This window comes from Bufo gargarizans, chromosome 8, assembly GCF_014858855.1.
Source record: "Bufo gargarizans isolate SCDJY-AF-19 chromosome 8, ASM1485885v1, whole genome shotgun sequence".
Lineage (NCBI taxonomy): Eukaryota > Metazoa > Chordata > Amphibia > Anura > Bufonidae > Bufo > Bufo gargarizans.
In genome coordinates, this window is record NC_058087.1 from 178,637,710 (window position 1) to 178,656,849 (window position 19,140).

Sequence of the window (19,140 nt, forward strand, 5' to 3'; positions counted from 1 at the left end):
AACATTGGTGGCACAGTGTGCCCCCCCCCCCCAACACCCCAGTATAAGAAACATTGGTGGCTCAGTGGGAAGTGCCAATGAGGGTTAAAAAATTACTTTAAAAAAATTAACTCACCTCCTCCAGTTGATCGCGTAGCTGTCGGTCTCCTGTTCTGTCTTCAGGACCTGTGGTGATGTCACTGAGCTCATCACATGGTCCATTACCATGGTGATGAATCATGTGATGTATCATGTGATGAGCACAGTGATGTCACCACAGGTCCTTTGACAGGTCCTGAAGAAAGAATAGGAGATGATCAATTGGAGGAGGTGAGTTAATTTTTTTTTTTTAACCCTCATTGGCACTCCCCACTGCGCCACCAATGTTCATTATATTGAGGGGGGGGGGAGGGCACACTGCGCCACCAATGTTTATTATATTGAGGGGGGGCACACTGCGCCCCCCAATGTTTATTATACTGGGGTGTTGGGGGGGTAATGTTTATTATATTGAGGGGGGCACACTGCGCCACCAATGTCTACTATACTAGGGTGTTGGGGGGGGTGCGCACTGCGCCACCAATGTTTATTATATTGAGGGGGGCACACTGCGCCACCAATGTTTACTATACTAGGGTGTTGGGGGGGTGCGCACTGCGCCACCAATGTTTATTATAGGGGTGCACCGAAATGAAAATTCTGGTCCGAAACCGAAACCGAAAATTCAGGATACCCCTTGACCGAAACCGAAACCGAAAATGGCTTTTTGCCCAAATACTTTTAAAAGACCCCCCACCCCATAACAGTGCCATCCACAGACCCCCCTACCTCATAACAGTGCCATCCACAGACCCCCACCCACCCCATAACAGTGCCATCCACAGACCCCCCCACCTCATAACAGTGCCATCCACAGACCCCCCCCCCCCACCTCATAACAGTGCCATCCACAGACCCCCCCCCCACCTCATAACAGTGCCATCCACAGACCCCCCCCCCCACCTCATAACAGTGCCATCCACAGACCCCCCCCCCACCTCATAACAGTGCCATCCACAGACCCCCACCCACCCCATAACAGTGCCATCCACAGACCCCCACCCACCCCATAACAGTGCCATCCACAGACCCCCACCCCATAACAGTGCCATCCACAGCCCCCATTGTACAATTAATAGATTAATTGAAAATATTTCAAAATAGCGGGGAGGGACTGGGAGGAGGAGCTGGGGGCCGGTGCGTTCACTGTGCTCCGGCCCCCAGCTCCAGTAGTTATAAAATGTTGTACAATTAATAAGCATTCTATTCATGAGGCCCCCTCTGCAGTATTACATTCAATACAGCCACATCATACTCACAGGGCTGTCATCTTAATGCTGGCCGGCCGGGCAGAGGAGCTGCAGCGTCACAACTGACGTCATGTGCCCGGCCTACTTTCTGAATGAAGGAGGCGGCGCAGGCATGTGACGTCAGTCGTGACGCTACCGCTCGTCTGCCCGGCCGGCCAGCACAGCCCTGTGAGTAGGATGTGGCTGTATTGAATGTAATACTGCAGAGGGGGGCCAAATGAATAGAATGCTTATTAAAGGGTTTCTACCACTTAGGCGTCACATATTTGGCTGTCAGACACTAGCGATCCGCTAGTGTCTGCTCTGGCCAACCATTCTAATACAATTGCTTTTGGGGCGGTGGTTTGGCTAAAAAAACTACTTTTATTAATATGCTAATGAGCCTCTAGGTGCTATGGGGGCGTCATTAGCACCTAGAGGCTCCGTCTACCTTTAGAAACTGCCGCCCCCAGCGCGTCCCTCCAGCCCGCCCATCTCCTCCTGAATGCGATCCTCGTATGTATTCTGCGCATGCGCAGTAAATGTCTGACAGCTTCCCTGCTCAGACATCTCCACTGCGCCTGTCCTCGGAGCACTATGGCGTCATCGCGCAGGCGCAGTGGAGATGTCTGAGCAAGGAAGCGATCAGACATTCACTGCGCATGCGCAGAATACATACGAGGATCGCATTCAGGAGGAGATGGGCGGGCTGGAGGGACGCGCTCGGCGGCGGCCGTTTCTGAAGGTAGACGGAGCCTCTAGGTGCTAATGACGCCCCCATAGCACCTAGAGGCTCATTAGCATATTAATAAAAGTAGTTTTTTTAGCCAAACCACCGCCCCAAAAGCAATTATATTAGGATGGTTGGCCAGAGCAGACACTAGCGGATCGCTAGTGTCTGACAGCCAAATATGTGACACCTAAGTGGTAGAAACCCTTTAATTGTACAACATTTTATAACTACTGGAGCTGGGGGCCGGAGCACAGTGAACGCACCGGCCCCCAGCTCCTCCCCGCTATTTCCGGCCGATATGTAAAAATATCGGCAGAAACAGATTAGGTGCATTCTCGGCCGATACTTTCGGCCGCCGAAATTTCGGTGCACCCCTAGTTTATTATATTGAGGGGGGCACACTGCGCCACCAATGTTTATTATATTAGGAAGGCACACTGCGCCACCAATGTTTATTATATTAGGAAGGCACACTGCGCCACCAATGTTTATCATACTGGGGTGTTGGGGGGCGCACTGCGCCACCAATGTTTATTATATTGACCTTCTACTATGCATTCTGTATTAAAGAATGCTATTATTTTCCCTTATAACCATGTTATAAGGAAAAATAATACAGTGAATAGACTTTCATCCTAGCAACCATGAGTGAAAATCGCACTGCATCCGCACTAGCCCAATTCACTTCTATGGGGCCTGCGTTGCGTGAAAAACGCATAACATAGAGCATGCTGCGATTTTCACGCAACGCACAAGTGATGTGTGAAAATCACCCCTCATGTGCACAGCCCCATAGAAGTGAATGGGTCCGGATTTAGTGCGGGTGCATTCCGGTATTTTGAATGCCAGATCCGGCACTAATACATTCCTATGGGAAAAAATGCTGGATCCGGCATTCAGGCAAATCTTCAGTTTTTTTCGTCTGAGATAAAACCGTAGCATGCTGCGGTTTTATCTTTTGCCTGATCAGTCAAAATGACTGAACTGAAGACGTCCTGATGCATCCTGAACGGATTACTCTCTATTCAGAATGCATGGGGATATGCCTGAACAGTTCTTTTCCGATATTGAGCCCCTGTGACAGAACTCTATGCCGGAAAAGAAAAACACTAGTGTGAAAGTGCCCTAAAATATTAAGTTTAAATCCCCCCTTTCCCAATTTTACATGAAAAATATATAAACAATAAATAAATAAACATATTACATAGCGCTGTCCAAACTATTAAATTATAAAAAAATGTCTCCTATGCGGTGAGCATTCACCATTTTTTAGTAACCTTGTCACCCCAAAAAATAGGATAGGACTGTTCTATTATGGGCCGAATGTTTCATAAAATGCGAAATGCACGCGGCTTTTTTTGGTGTTTTTTTTTTTTTTTTTTGCGCGGTATTGAGTATCGCAATACTTTTTTATGGTGACGAAAGAGAATCAAAATTTTAGTATCAAAACAACCCTATGCCGATCTGATCGGCGTAGCGTTGTCACGATACCAAAATTTTGATTCTGTTTCGATTTGGCGACTAAAAATTTGATTTGGCTCCTAAATTTTTCAGTTCAGGAGCCAATGGCTACTAGGTATTTTTTTTAGTCTGGAGCACTGCTGTATACATCTGAGGATCTGCCCACCTCGGAGTACTTTTTAAAACATTACCTAAACTGCCATACTCTATGGTCAGTCTTGGAGATTCCCCCCAAATTCCAGAAATTACTATTGCCTTTGCACTATTGCCTTTGCACAAATTCTCTGGAAGGAGAATAAGTCGCTGTCCCAATTTACGGAGGGGGTTTCTGACATACCTCTGTGGGTTAACCACTCGCCACCGCAGATGCGAGTGGTTATGGGAGCGGACATATGGCAACTGGCAAGGGTCAGAACCCACTTCTTCTCTTACTTACAACTTAGATCTGCTATACGGAGTACATTTCAGAACACTAGCTCCACGATTTCTAAATACCCACTCATAGGAGTGGTCAAAACCCAGGGTCCCAGAGGACTAGTATCGGTAATCTACTCACACTGAGTAAGGGCTAGGATTTTATTGTGCCTGAAACATGTAGACCTGCATTCCTGTACCTGGATTTTACTGAATATTGAATAAAGCTTTGGATTACCACGAATACAAGCTGGACCAACCAATTCTTTTTTCTTCATATCTATATTTCTCCTATTTCGGGTGAAGGAGCCGGTCCGCGCTATATCAGTGGAATCCTTGGCAGGTGAGAGCTGCTCAAACCCCTGATTTTCACATCTACTCACACTTAGTACAAGCGAAGGCCAGTGCCAACCCCCTCACCGTATTAGATAAATGGAAAAGATTGATACCCACAGTCATAACGGCTTTATTAGAATCACGTGGGACCAGGATGCTCTGTGGTTAGCTGTGTGTCCATACTAACATCTACCCCATTTTATATATGTCAGGTTTCTGATCTCCTCTTGTTCTGTTCTTCCAGCAGGACATGGAGAACGCGCCAGAGAAACCTCTCACTTTAGAAGAAAAGACAAAGGTACGCACCTTGTGTGATGTCTGCATTAAAGGGAAACGAAACCAGAGGACACGGGATCTGCCTGCAATAAAGAACTGACCATTACTTCCCTGGCAGATCCTGCATCGCTCGTTCTCCCGGTTAGGCTGTGTTTAACCAGCTGTCACATCGAAAATGTGTGACCACTGCAGCCAATCGCTGGGCTCTTCTCTAGCTAGTAATTGGCTGCAGTGGTCACATGATGTCACCGCTGCAGCCAGGTAACATAGAGTCCGGGTAAGAGAACCAGAGCTGCGATGCAGGATCTGCCAGGGAAGTAATCATCCAATTTTTATTGCAAGCAGATCCCAAGTGTTGTCTGGTTTCAGGAGGAACCCATTTAATTTCTCGGTGAGGGTCCGGGTACTGAGACGCCCACCAATAACTAAAACAAGGAAGCAGAAGCACCCGGCTGAGGTCTGTCTTTCCTCGCCGGCTGAAGACAGGCTCATAGACTTTCTGTTGTGGTCTTGAGTGCTTCTGCCTGCTCATTTCAGCCATCAGTGTAGGTCTTAGAATCTGAACCCAGAAAGGTCCAAACTTTTACATGTCACTCTGGCGTGTCAGAAGTTTTTATTTTTTTCCAAAATGACAGCTACTCTTTAAAGATCATCTGCAGCATGCACGTGGATTCTGCAAGCCTCATTCAGATGAAGGGGTAGTCAACGCGTGTGATTATATGCCCTTAAAGGGATCTGTCCCGTCTGTAATTGACAGGTCAGAAAATAAAAAAGGGTGCAGAATTTTCACGGAATTTGACCTTTTGCAGTGCATTTAACGCATGCAGATTTCTTGACCATGGAAGATTGTGGATGCATCTCCTCCCATTAAAGGAATATTCCAGACATTTCTGATAGTGAATAGAATGCAGAGTACATACCCCACCATCCATCCATTTAAGCTACCCCAAAAGTCCGGCATTTAACGCCTATATAGCGGCAAGATAATGCATACTTGTGGCAGGAAGGGGGGGAGTTCATGTGACCGCTCCCTTCAGCCTCGACATAGAGGGCATGTAATCTTGCTGCAGAATCGGGGAAGTTACGTGGGTGCACATGCATGCACTGTTATTCATTTAGACTCCATAGTAATTATTTGGCCCAAGCATTTGCTAAGCCGCTGCACCGGTATGTTCCAGGCGATGCGTGGAAGTGCCGGCTGCACACCCGCATGCATACAACTACACACCGTCAATGTCTTCCCTACTTAGCTGTATTTGTACTATTAGTATTGGTATCGCTTTATCTTCTTTTACAGCTGAAGGAAAGGCTCGCCTTACTGAAGAAAGAATACAAGAAGACCGTCCACCGCTTACAGGTAAGCAGCTAAAAGGCGGGTGACAGTGATGAGATGTTTCCGCTCCTTCCCTTTTTCTGGACAACCATAAGGACATAAGCTCTCTTGATGCAGCAAACACTGACCTTCAGTATATGGGATTGAGGTATATATTTTTTTGTCTTCCTGTATAGAGATCCCAGAGAGCCCAGAGGGTGAAAACACACGTCAAGAAAACCATAGAAGAGCAGAACCGGTTATTAAGCCAGGAACTGTCCATACAAGACAGCGTCTTCATATTAGCAGGTTAGTGGTCATAAAAGTACCAGCAGCACTAAGGCTACTTTCACACTTGCGTTGTTAATTCCGGTATTAAGATCTGGCAGAGATTTTGCACATCAGGATGCATCCGTTCAGTTAGGATGCGGTTGTGTGAAATCAAAACGGATGGGTTCCTAAAAAACGGACCAGTCATCATTGACTTACATTGTTTTCCAGGACGTCCCCCATGACAGCACATGTGAGGTTGTCCTTATAGGTCTCTGTATGGACAGGAAGCAAGAGAGCTTAAAAGGTCCCTTTCCACCCCCCTCTCCAGTGTTCTTCCTGTCCCTACAGGGAGTTGGCAAGAGAGACCCTCTTTAGGGTTGAAGAAAGGAAAAGGATTGGAAGTAGCCACATGGTTACTAGGGCTGGAGCTGGTTCGGGTGGTGTCCGGCCATTCCTCCCAGTTACTCAAGGCCCCGCTAGTACCTCTATGCGAGGTTCCCTAGCATTGCCCAGTATACCTTTTTCCTACATGGCTGCGGTATCTGGGGGCCGATGCCGCTTTCCCTCCGGGGGCTCTGGGCTCGGCAGCGCACACTCCTCCTCGGCATCGCGGGCAGGAGTGGTGACGTCACTTCCGGGGGCAGCTCCATGTACAGGAAATGATGTTGTGTTGCCAGGATCCAAGATGTCGGCTCCCAGCGTTTCCATGCTGGAGGCCTGGTGTTGGGCCTCGAATGGGGGTTGACTCTCCCATAGGGGATTGAGTCCCCCTGAGAAAGGAGGAGTGCAGCGGCAGCAGGAGGGCAGGACCCTTAAGGTAAGACCTATATAAAGGAACCAGCAAGCAGTAAAGCTTGTCTGCTGTTCCAGATGGAGGTCCAAATATCTACCAAGCCTGAGGTGGCTGGCGATCCCCCTGCTCAGGGTTATGTAAGTTAATTACCCATACCCTGGTCTGTTTGGTTTACTTGTGTGCCTAGTACTAAGGGAGAGTTCCCTCTTGTCTGCTCCTAGGGAGAAAAGGATCTGGGACATAGATACCAGACGGAACTGTACTAAAATCTACAGGAATCATACAAAAATCAATTATTCCCTGATTGTATTGCCAAATTTCTGAAGGAGGAACAGCCGTCCTTCCTCTCTGATCCGAGGTCTATGAGAAGAGAAGAAGTTCATTCTTCAGTCTCAAGTTTGATTCCTCCTCCACCTGTTATACTGCCAGTATAAAAAAACTAGAATTCAGCTGGAATCTGATTCAGATGAACAAGGCGGGAATACTTACTATTCTGATGGGGAATTAGAAGAGGAAGAGTTAGTCATTCCTTCAGTTTCTTCTGAAGACCAGAAATTTTTTTATTTTTCTTTGGAAGATTTAGACTGTCTACAATTGGCGGCGGTAAGGGAAACCATTGACGTGGAGGAGGTTCAGCAACCTAAAACAACTCGGGACGAGATGTTTGGCGGATTAAAGGCAAAGTAAAAAAAAAGCTGTTTCCGGTTGATTCCAATTTGAGCGAGATGATACTAGAGGAATGGGAAGATGCATAAAAGAAACTTTCTATTCCTCGGGAATTCAGAAGTCGTCTCTTCTTTAATCCTGATGACACTAAATTATGGGAAGAGGTTCCAAAAATAGATGTCCAGGTAGCTAAAGTTGCAAAAAAGACGACCATCCCATTTGAAGACTTGTCCCAATTAAAAGATCCCATGGATCGAAAATCTGATGGGCTCCTAAAAAGAGTCTGGGAATCTTCATCAGCAACAATTAATACTAATATTGCCACCATGTCTGTAGCCAGAGCAATGGAATTATGGCTTAATCAATTGGAGAACCATTTAAAGCCCAAAACATCAAGAGAAGAAATTCTAGAATCTCTACCTCTGCTAAAAATGGCTACAGCTTTCATGGCGGACGCCTCTGTTTTGCAGCGAGAAGTGGAACACTAACAAATACTGCTAGAAGGGCCTTATGGCTGAAGACCTGGACGGGCGACATAGCTTCTAAGAACAAGTTATGTGCAATACCATTCTCCGGTTCCTATGTATTTGGACCAGTACTGGACACCATTTTGGAAAGAGCTGCTCACAAGAAAAAGGGATTTCCGCAAGAGAAGCCCAAGAAAAGTCAGCCCTTTCGGAAGACTAACAGACAATCCCAATACTTGACGAGTAGAGGGAAGGGAAAATCTGGTAGATACTCAAAAGGGGGCAGAGGAAGAGGGTTCCTTCTCAACCCCAATAACACAAATAATCCCGGTAAACAATGACGCCATCCCTGTGGGGGGAAGACTTCGTTTTTTCCGTTAAAAAATTTAAAAGATAATCCTGCAGGTGCTAACAAAATTGGGGTGGATTATCAACTATGACAAATCAGATCCACGGTTCGAAACCAGGAAAATATTCTTGGGTATCCTTCTAGATTCAGTAGAAGAAATGTCCTTTCTCGTACATTCCATTGGGGGACACAGACCATGGGGTATAGCTTAGAGGTATTACTAGGAGGGACACTATGCAAAAACGAAGCTCCTCCTCTTCGGGCTATACCCCCAGACACCTCCAGGAGGACTTCAGTCTTTGCTTAGTGTCTGTCCAAGGAGGTGACTCTTACTCTTCTCCTGTTTATTTTTTTCTGTTTTCAGATGGGGACGCAGGTCAGCATTGCGCTTTCCTGGCCCCCGTGGAGTGTCTGCCACCGTCTTTCGACGTGTCCTGGCTACCTCCCATCCCCCCACAGAAGAAAAGTGGATCCAGGCTCAACATGTCAGCTCTGGCATCCCACCAGCTGCTGGGACGCCTGCTGCCTACCCTCCTCCAGAGCACTGTTCTCCTGGATTGGAGTCAGAAGTCTGAAGAGGCGCATCCCTGCTGGTCTGGACATCGAGGGAGCATGCTGAGCAGATAAGTATTGCCCAGTCCCTCCCCCTCCCTCTGTGTCTGTTTTGTCTGTGGCTACCTGGGTGAGCTTGAAGAAGGATCCTGATGGGGGCACTTTCTTCATTTTGGCACTGGAGTACTGGCATCTCTTCCCCCTTAAACTGTGGGCTTCAGCGCTTCTCTCGTCGAGCCTTGGCTGCTGCGCTCTCACAGCGCCCGCCGGCAGGCCGCTCCTCCATGGCCTCGTTAACCCCTGCTGCACCACGCTTATTTTCGCACATATTTTCGCGCACGCGCTCATTTTCGCACATATTTTCGCGCGCGCGCTTATTTTCGCGCGTGATTGTTTCGCACGCTTTTTTCGCGCCATAATGACGCGTTCGGGGGGGGCGGAGCCTCGGCATGCCGCTCTGACTCTCCTTACACCGGAGACTCTGTTTGCTCACGGCCGTGCAGCTCCTCATCTCTCTACACCGGAGACTTCTGCTAGCGTTGCCTGGGTGGTAGGAGAACAGCTTGCTCTGCTCCTGATCTTTGCAGCAACTGGTAGGAGATCTTTTACTGTGGGGTTCCATCATGCCAAAGCCTGGGACACTTAAATCTGCCAAGGCCTCCTCTCAGGCTCTTTTGGGGTCATGCAAGGTGTGCCTTCTGCCTTTTTCTGCCTCTGGCACCTGTGACTCGTGCCCTGCTCCTGGACAGGATCAGCCTCCTTCTCTTGCTCAGCCCAGTCCTCCCTCTGCCCCTGCGGAATCCGGCGGTACCCGCCTGGGCTTCCGCCATGTCTAGTGCGGCAGCGGATCTGGCCCTAGTTGCCAAGGCAGCCATGTCCTTCATGGAGCGTATGGCAGCTACTACTCCAGTGGCGTCCACCGCTCCATCTCCTCTCAGTGATTCTCACAGGGGGCGTCTGACGTCTAAGAGGCAGCGTGAGCGGCAGCATTCCTCATCGGATGACTCCGCTTCTCCCCCACGCCTTGAGGCATGCCCGGTTGACTCTCCCTCTCGTGGGGAGCGCAAATCCGAAGGGGAATTGTCCGGATCGGACGAGGCCACGGAGCGGGAACCCCTGCCTAAGCTTTCCACCATGGTATCCGAATTGGTGGAGGCTGTCCGTGACACTTTTAATATCCACGGAGATTCCACTCCCTCCACTAGTCGGGAGTTCTCCCTCTTTCCGCCCAAAAGGCCCGAATCCGCGGTGTTCCCCGTTCATGAGGAATTCACAGCGGTCATATCAAAGGCTTGGGACCGACCCAATCAGAAATTTTCGGCCACCAAGCGCATGGATACGCTTTACCCTTTCCCCTCTGACTCGGTGGAAAAGTGGACTTCTTCCCCTAAGGTAGATCCTCCGGTGGCCAGGTTGGCCAAGAACACGGCCCTTCCTGTCCTAGACGGTTCCTCCCTGCAGGATGCGGTGGACAGACGCCTGGATTCACTTTCCAAGTCCATCTTCTCTCTGGCGGGCGCTTCCCTGCGACCGGCTTTTGCGTCGGCTTGGGTTGCCAGAGCCCTTACGGCGTGGTTGCGGCGCCACCACCAGGATCTGACGGAACAGGGCGCCCCTGCAGACACTTTGGAATTTATTCTCCAAATGTCTCAGGCTTCTAAATATCTCTGTGAGGCTTCAATGGATATCGGTTCCCTATTTGCCCGTATTTCGGCCCTCTCGGTCATTCAGCGTAGAGAGGTTTGGTTGAAGGTGTGGGATGCTGATGCTTCTTCCAAGCGTTCCCTCGCTAACCTTCCCTTTGAAGGATCTAGACTCTTTGGAGCCCAGTTGGACGAATTCATTTCTGCCGCAACGGGGGGCAAGAGTACTCATCTGCCTCAACCCAGATCCAAACGGCCCTTTCGATCTCGGGCTTCAGGGTTCCGGGGCCAGTCCTTTCGTCGCTTCTCCACGGCCAGGACGTCTTCGTCCTCGTCGGCTGGGGGATCCCAGGAATCCCGCAAGAAGCCTTTCTTCAAACCCCAGCCCTCTTGGCGACCACGGGCACAGTCAACCCGTCCCCCTGCTCCCAAGCAGCCCTCCGCATGAAGGGGTGCCCCCACCCCTCGTGGTGGGGGGCCGTTTGCTCTCCTTTCAGCAGGTCTGGAGGGCTCACGTTCAGGACGCCTGGGCTCTGGAGATTGTGACGTCCGGTTACAAATTGGAGTTCGCGTCCAGCCCGCCGGAACGCTTTTTCCCGTCTCGCGTTCCGGGGGATCCAGCCAGGGCCTCGGACCTCCTTTTGGCGGTCTCCTCTCTTCTGGACCGGGGTGTCATTTTTCCCGTTCCCCCGGAGGAACAGGGAACAGGTTTTTACTCAAACCTGTTCGTCGTTCCGAAGAAGGAGGGGTCGGTGCGCCCGATACTGGATCTGAAGCTTCTGAACAAGTTTCTAAGGGTGCGGAAGTTTCGCATGGAGTCCCTTCGCTCCGTTATTGCTTCTCTGCTTCCGGGGGAATTTCTCGCGTCTGTGGACATTCAAGACGCCTACTTACACGTCCCGATTGCGAAGTCTCACCATCGCTTTCTGCGTTTTGCCATCTGGGGTCGTCATTACCAGTTCGTCGCCCTGCCTTTTGGGTTGGCGACCGCCCCTCGCGTTTTCACCAAGGTTTTGGCGCCTCTCATGGCGCTTCTTCGCACCAGGGGCATCTCGTTGTTGCCCTACCTGGACGACATCTTGATAAAAGCCCCGTCTCTTCCACAGGCCGAGGACAGCGTCCGAATTACCGTTCAATCTCTAGAACGGTTCGGGTGGCTGATCAATCTACCAAAATCCTCTCTGCACCCTTCCCAGAGACTCTCCTTCCTGGGGATGATTTTGGACACCTCGAGTTCTCGGGTGTTTCTTCCGGATTCCAAGTCCTCTCAGATTCGGAGGGCGGTGTCGCTCCTTCTACAAGCTCCTCGTCCCACCATTCGGGAGTGCATGCGGGTTCTGGGCCTTATGGTCGCCTCCTTCGAGGCGATTCCGTATGCCCAGTTCCACACTCGACCGTTACAACAGTGGATTCTTGCCCTATGGGACAAGACCTCTCGGGGTCTGGACGCTCCCGTCCGCCTGTCCCGGCACGTTCGGTTGTCTCTCCCCTGGTGGCAGGCCTCCCCGAATCTCTCATCAGGGAGGTCCTTCCTTCCGTTCTCCTGGACGATAGTCACCACCGATGCCAGCCTCATCGGTTGGGGAGGCGTTCTCCGGAACCTCACAGTTCAGGGGGTCTGGTCGACGGAGGAATCCCGTCTTCCGATAAACGTTTTGGAACTAAGGGCGATCTTCAACTCCCTCTCCCACTGGACTTCCCTCCTTGCGGCTCGGCCGGTGCGTGTTCAGTCGGACAATGCCACGGCTGTGGCCTACGTCAATCATCAGGGCGGAACGCGCAGTCGGGCAGTGATGCAGGAGGTGGCGAGGATCCTCCTATGGGCGGAGTCTCATGTTCCAGTGTTGTCGGCGGTGTACATTCCGGGCGTCGACAACTGGACGGCGGATTTTCTGAGCCGCACCAAGGTGGATCCGGGAGAGTGGTCCCTACATCCGGAGGTGTTCGAGGACATCTGCCGCCGATGGGGCCGTCCGGACGTGGATTTAATGGCGTCCCGGCTAAACAACAAGGTGCCGGTGTTCCTGGCCCGCGCTCGGGACCCAAGGGCGTGCGGAGTGGACGCGCTGGTGTCTCCTTGGCAGCGATTCGACCTCCTCTATGTCTTCCCTCCACTTCCTCTGTTGCCGAAGGTGCTGCGCAAGATCGAGGCGGAGGGGATACCGACCATTCTTATCGCTCCGGATTGGCCTCGCCGCGCCTGGTTCTCCAACGTCGTCCGAATGCTAGCGGACGTTCCGTGGCCTCTTCCCGACAGAGAGGATCTTCTATCTCAGGGACCGCTCTTCCACCAGAATTCACGTCAGTTGCGTTTAACGGCGTGGCTATTGAGACCTACATCCTGAGGAAGAGAGGCTTCTCTGATGCAGTGGTGAGAACCATGATCAGAGCTCGAAAGCCGGCTTCTTCGCGGATCTATTATCGCACCTGGAGGGCCTATCTAACCTTTTGTGAGAAGTCGGGTTTTCCGCCGCTTCGTTTCTCTGTTCCGGTGGTGCTGGCCTTTCTACAGTCCGGCGTTGAGGTGGGGCTGTCGCTCAGTTCTTTGAAGGGTCAGGTTTCGGCCTTGGCGGTCTTTTTTCAACGGTCTATTGCCTTTTTGGGGCCTGTGAGAACCTTCCTGCAGGGGGTGGCGCATTCGGTTCCTCCGTATGTTCCTCCCTTACCCCCCTGGGATCTTAACCTGGTCCTGCGCGCCCTTCAGGAGGCGCCTTTTGAGCCTCTGAGGGAGGTCTCCCTAGTCTTCCTCACCTGGAAGGTGGTTTTTCTGGTGGCCATTACCTCCATCAGGAGGGTTTCGGAGCTGGCCGCGCTTTCCTGTCAGGAGCCTTTTCTGGTCTTCCACCAGGATAAGGTGGTGCTACGGCCGGTTCCTTCTTTTTTGCCCAAGGTGGTTTCCCCGTTCCACCTTAACGAGGATCTTGTCCTGCCCTCTTTTTGTCCTTCTCCGGCGAACCCCAAGGAACGTGCTCTCCACTCCCTGGACGTCGTCAGGGCCCTGAAAGTGTATCTGGGGGCCACCGCCTCCTTTCGTCGTTCGGACTCCCTCTTTGTGGTTCCCGAGGGGTCTCGTAAGGGTCTGGCGGCTTCCAAGGTTACTGTGGCGCGGTGGATCCGTTCCGCTATTGCTGCGGCCTATCGCGCTCGTGGTCAGGTTCCCCCGTCGCGGATTACCGCTCACTCCACAAGGGCAGTGGGAGCTTCCTGGGCCAGACGCAATCGCGCCTCCGCCTCCCAGTTGTGTAAGGCTGCCACTTGGTCGTCCTTGCATACGTTCACAAAGTTTTATCAGTTGCACTCGCTGGCCTCGGCTGATGCTGTCCTCGGGCGCAGGGTATTGCAGGCCGTGGTGCCCGTTTAACGGTTGGACGTTTTTTCTCCTGGCGGTGTTGGTTTTTCCCACCCCATGGACTGCTTTTGGACGTCCCTTGGTCTGTGTCCCCCAATGGAATGTACGAGAAAAGGAGATTTTTGTGAAACTCACCTGTAAAATCTTTTTCTCGTCTTTTCCATTGGGGGACACAGCTCCCGCCCGCTTTTTTTGTTTAGTTGGTGTGATGGTTTCCATTGTGGTTTTTTTCAGTTCTCCTTCTCCTACTGCTTTTGCAACGACTGAAGTCCTCCTGGAGGTGTCTGGGGGTATAGCCCGAGGAGGAGGAGCTTCGTTTTTGCATAGTGTCCCTCCTAGTAATACCTCTAAGCTATACCCCATGGTCTGTGTCCCCCAATGGAAAAGACGAGAAAAAGATTTTACAGGTGAGTTTCACAAAAATCTCCTTTTCTGCCTATACCCAAACCAAAGACCTTGGTGATAAAGTTCCAACACTTCAAGAAGAAGAGAAATTGCAGAGAGAGGCAATGAGATTTCTGGCCATTATTACATCCTGCATACCCATGATTCCCTGGGCCCATTTTCATTCAAGACCATTACAGAAATTGTTCCTATCTCGTTGGGACAGGAGTCAGGAATCCCTAGACAGAAGGATATCCATTACCACGGGGGTAAAAAAAATAAAAAATCCCTAGCTCCGAACAACCTACAGAAAGGAATTCCCTGGAAGCTGGATCCAATTGGGACAGTGACCACAGATGCCAGCAAGTTAGGCTGGGGAGCCCAGGTGGCAGATCAATACTTTCAGGGAGAATGGTCACCTCTAGAGGACTTGGGATCTTCAAATTTAAAAGAACTAACAGTGGTTCTGAAGACTCTGGAACAGGTCAAAAATATTATAAAAGGGAAACTCCTAAGGATATTCTCAGACAACATCACAAGTGTCCTAGTCCAACGTATTATCAATTTCAGCCCTACATCTAAAGGGCAAGGAAAACACTACGGCAGATTTCCTGAGCAGGAACAAAGTCGATCCTGGAGAGTGGATGCTAAACAAAGAAGTGTTCCAGGAATTATGTCACAGATGGGGTCATCCTCAGATAGACCTATTTGCAACCAGAGTAAACACACAGACAAGCTGTTTCTACTGTCTAAATCCAAGGGACAATCCTCTAGTAGTGGACGCAATGTCACAAATCTGGGACATGGACTTCGCCTATGCCTTCCCACCAATTCCTCTTATTCCAGCAGTATTGAGGAAGATCAGCGAGAGCACGACAAAGGTGCTATTGATTACTTGGGCCTGACCCAAAAGGAGCTGGTATTTGCTCTTCAGAGCAATGTGCATAGAAGATCGATTAATCCTTCCCAGGAGACAGGATCTTCTTGTTCAGGGCCCTCTGAAGCACCCAGATCTGAAGACCTTGAGTTTGACGACCTGGATCCTGAAAGGGAAATGCTAAAAAGGCAAGGTCTTTCTGAAAAAGTAATTTCAACATTACAAAATAGTCGGAAGCCAGTTACTTCGGCCCTTCACGGGAAAATCTTGAAAAAATTTGGTTCCTGGTTGTCTACAGAACACCCAGACGGTTCCTCATCTACCATTTCATACATCCTAGATTTCCTTCAGAAAGGGTTTGATTTAGGGTTGAGGCCTAGTATCTTAAAAGTCCAAGTTTCGGCTATTTCTGCTTACCTAGATTTCCCGTTAGCAGAACCGTTTTTTTAAAGCCGTTTCCAGATTAAGACCTACAATAATCAAATGATTCCATCATGGGATCTAACCTTAGGCCTAAACTCCCTTTGTGAACCTCCTTTTTAACCTTTAGATAATATCTCACCAAAATATTTGACCATGAAGACAGCCTTCCTGGTAGCCATTACCTCTGCTCGTAGAATAGGGAAGATTCAGGCCCTCCCTATGAAAGAACCCTATCTAAAGCTTCTTGATGACAGAATCATCTTAAAATTAGACCCAGCTTTCTTACCGAAAGTGGTCTCCACTTTCCAAAAAGAGCAGGAAATAATTCTTCCTTTCTTTTGTGCTTCTAGAAATACCAAAGAGGAGCGTTTTCATTGCTTGGATGTGAGGAGAGCGGTAGTTAAATATCTTCAGTCAACAGAATCTTGGAGACAGGATTCGAATTTGTTCATTCAGCATTGGGGAAAAAATAAAGGCTGGAAAGTTACTAAACAAACCTTGGCAAGGATGGATCAAGGATACGATTCGAGAGGCATACACTTTACAAAAAAAGAACTGTCCAATCTCCATTAAGGCCCATTCGACCAGAGCTATGGCAACATCGTGGGCAGAGAAAGCTAATGCCATGATAGATCAGATCTGTAGAGCGGCTACATGGACAAATTATAATACCTTCTGTAAACATTACCGCCTGGACCTTCTCACCAATCAGAATTTGATGTTTGGACGGAAGGTTCTTTAAGCAGTGCCCCCCCCCCCCCCCCCCAGAAGTTAAAGTGATTGGGTATTTCTCCCATGTGCTGTCATGGGGGACGTCCTGGAAATCGGTAATTTGTCTTACCGGTAATTGTTTTTCCTGGAGTCCAACATGACAGCACCTATATAACCCCCTACCTATATTACAAATTTTTTTTTTGTTATGTATATACATTTATATATCTGGTGTAGTGATTTATAAGACACTGGAGAGGGGGGTGGGGAGGGGCCTTTTAAACTCTTTTGCTTCCTGTCCATAGAGACCTATAAGGACAACATCCCATGTGCTGTCATATTGGACTCCTGGAAAACCAATTACTGGTAAGACTAATTACCGATTTCAGTGCTGGATCCGTTTTTTCCTTTTTTATGACTGGACACAAAACTTGCAGAGGTTTTGTGTCCAGTCACAAAACAGAATGCTGCCAGAACGGAAGACATCCTGATGCATCCTGAACGGATCTTTTCCATTCAGAATGCATGAGGACAAAACGGAACAGTTATTTTTTTTTCTGGTATTGAGATCTTCTGCCGGATCTCAATACTGGAAAAACACAATGCAAGTGGGAAAGTAGCTTGAGCAATACAGATCCATAGAAAGATAATAGACTTTATGAATCTGTACGTTGCTTGATCTGCTTCCTGAGGAAAGTGAGGCAGAGCCAGTCAAAGGGGCAAAGTGCTCAGCTGAGCACTGCTGCCCCTTTATTTTAGGAATTGGTGGCACTCTTAGAACCCCCCACCGATCAAAAATACTGTGACATGTTAAAATATTTTAAAAAATAATAGGCGCCCTTTAAATTGTAAATTTTGCCATCAATAGACAGAATCTTTTTGTTTCCCAGGTTCTCTGGTTGACGCCAGTAATGCTTCTAGAAAAGCCACCGAGTCAACGCAAAGCATCGTCACCCCATCAGCAGAAAGGAAGCCGTCCGTAAGCTTTAATTTGGATCCAGAAATCCTCCACTGTGACAAGAAGTCACCTTCATGGTCTGGAAGCGAAAGTAGCTGTCAGGAGCCCGGCGTAGCAAGCAAGACTGAGACTACCGGATTGTCTAATCCAAACCAAGGCAAAAGGAGCCGGCTGAAACTAAATAGATCCGCAAGGCAAGCCTTCTCAGAGGCCATATCCCCGAGAGTTCAGGTCAATAGTAGTGCGAGTAATCTAGAAGAAAAGCGTAATAATGAGGTGGAAACTACAAGGGACTCAGCGCTGTGCCTTACAGCAGATGTTACACCGCAGATAAATGAGGCCACTTTCAATTCGGAGAGTACAAGACGTGTGCAAGTGACTCCTGAGTGTGAGAATGACCTTGGTGTGAATGTTCTTGTACAGCAGCATAATAATATGGAGGCCACAAGTTCTCCGGCGTCACCTGTGTTTACAAAGTGCCTTAAGGAGGATATAAAGCTTTCCTCGGAGCATATAGCTTATTTATACCCTGGGGAGAAGGTTACACTAGATACTGGGCAACCTAAAGTAGCCACAGAACATTCTCAGGATCGTAGAAGAAATAACAGCATGCATAGAGGTAAGGAACCAGCACATAGTCACACTAATATACAGCAGAGGCTGACGAGTGAACAGATATCCTCCGTAACAAAGCTTCTTGGGGACACCTCTCAGGATCTGACATTGGATGCCACCTGCAATTTTCCACCAATCCCTTATATTATGGAGACATCATCTACTTCTCCCCCCTGCTCTGAGAACCATTCAGTGCCAACGGCCAAGTACCATGGAGAGCCATCTGGGTTTAAGGAAGAGTGCAGCCCACTCGACTCTTGCACGTTGGTGGAAGGACTTTTATTCCCAGTTGAATATTATGTTAGGACAACTCGCCGGATGACCAGCTGCCAAAGAAAAGTGGACCTTGAGGCAGTAATCAACAGCCACCTGGGCACGGCCAGAAAGGGGGCAAAAAGTGGACCTCGTCAGGCAAGCACCTCCTTAACTCCTTCCCTGCAGGTCAGTGGCGCTTCTTTAAGCATCCCTAGCCACAGCGCTGCAAGATCCAGACGAGTTAGAGGTAGGAAATCATGTCCTGCTTCAGTGTCTTCTGGCCTCGACAACATATCAAAGAAGCTAACATTTGGTTCTAGCACCAGCCCAATAGCAGATGGTTTTCAAGGAGTAAAAGAAACCATTGAGGCGAAAGAACTGTGCATCGAGACTTGTGCAGAAGGTTTGAAGAAATTGGAGGATGTCACCCTGCCATCTGAGGGAAGGAGAAGAACACCGGATGATGGCAACCTTGGGTTACATGCCTTACCTAACAACACAAACATATTACAGAGATGTGTATATAACCTCAGGACCTCAGCGAAGACCAGTGAGCCAAGTATGTAAAAAGCATAAGAGGTGGGGATGTAACAGTGTGGGATGAATTATGTTGTATTGGTCTACATAAAAGCTTGAGTCACTGTGTACATACATTACATTACTTATATTGTACTGATCCTGAGTTACATCCTGTATTATACTCCAGAGCTGCACTCACTATTCTGCTGGTGCAGTCACTGTGTACATACATTACTTATCCTGTACTGATCCTGAGTTACATCCTGTATTATACTCCAGAGCTGCACTCACTATTCTGCTGGTGCAGTCACTGTGTACATACATTACATTACTTATCCTGTATTGATCCTGCATTAAATCCTGTATTATACTCCAGAGCTGCACTCACTATTCTGCTGGTGCAGTCACTGTGTACATACATTACATTACTTATCCTGTACTGATCCTGAGTTACATCCTGTATTATA

At 49.1% G+C, this 19,140-nt stretch overlaps 1 protein-coding gene across 5 annotated transcripts in view; it reads left to right on the plus strand.

Annotated features, from left to right (window-relative positions):
- LOC122944477 (partner and localizer of BRCA2-like) overlaps nucleotides 1-19,140 on the plus strand; it is a 52,606-nt gene that overhangs the window by 9,501 nt on the left and 23,965 nt on the right. For 3 of the 5 annotated variants that reach the window (XM_044302787.1, XM_044302789.1, XM_044302788.1), the window contains exons 2-5: nucleotides 4,496-4,549; nucleotides 5,825-5,884; nucleotides 6,037-6,148; nucleotides 17,217-18,713. In XM_044302787.1, the coding sequence (XP_044158722.1) occupies nucleotides 4,502-4,549; nucleotides 5,825-5,884; nucleotides 6,037-6,148; nucleotides 17,217-18,713 (1,717 nt within the window). In that variant the 5' untranslated portion in view covers nucleotides 4,496-4,501. Of the gene's footprint in view, nucleotides 1-4,221; nucleotides 4,259-4,495; nucleotides 4,550-5,824; nucleotides 5,885-6,036; nucleotides 6,149-17,216; nucleotides 18,714-19,140 lie in introns of all 5 variants that reach the window. The other 2 variants (XM_044302792.1, XM_044302790.1) reach the window with 2 other exon arrangements.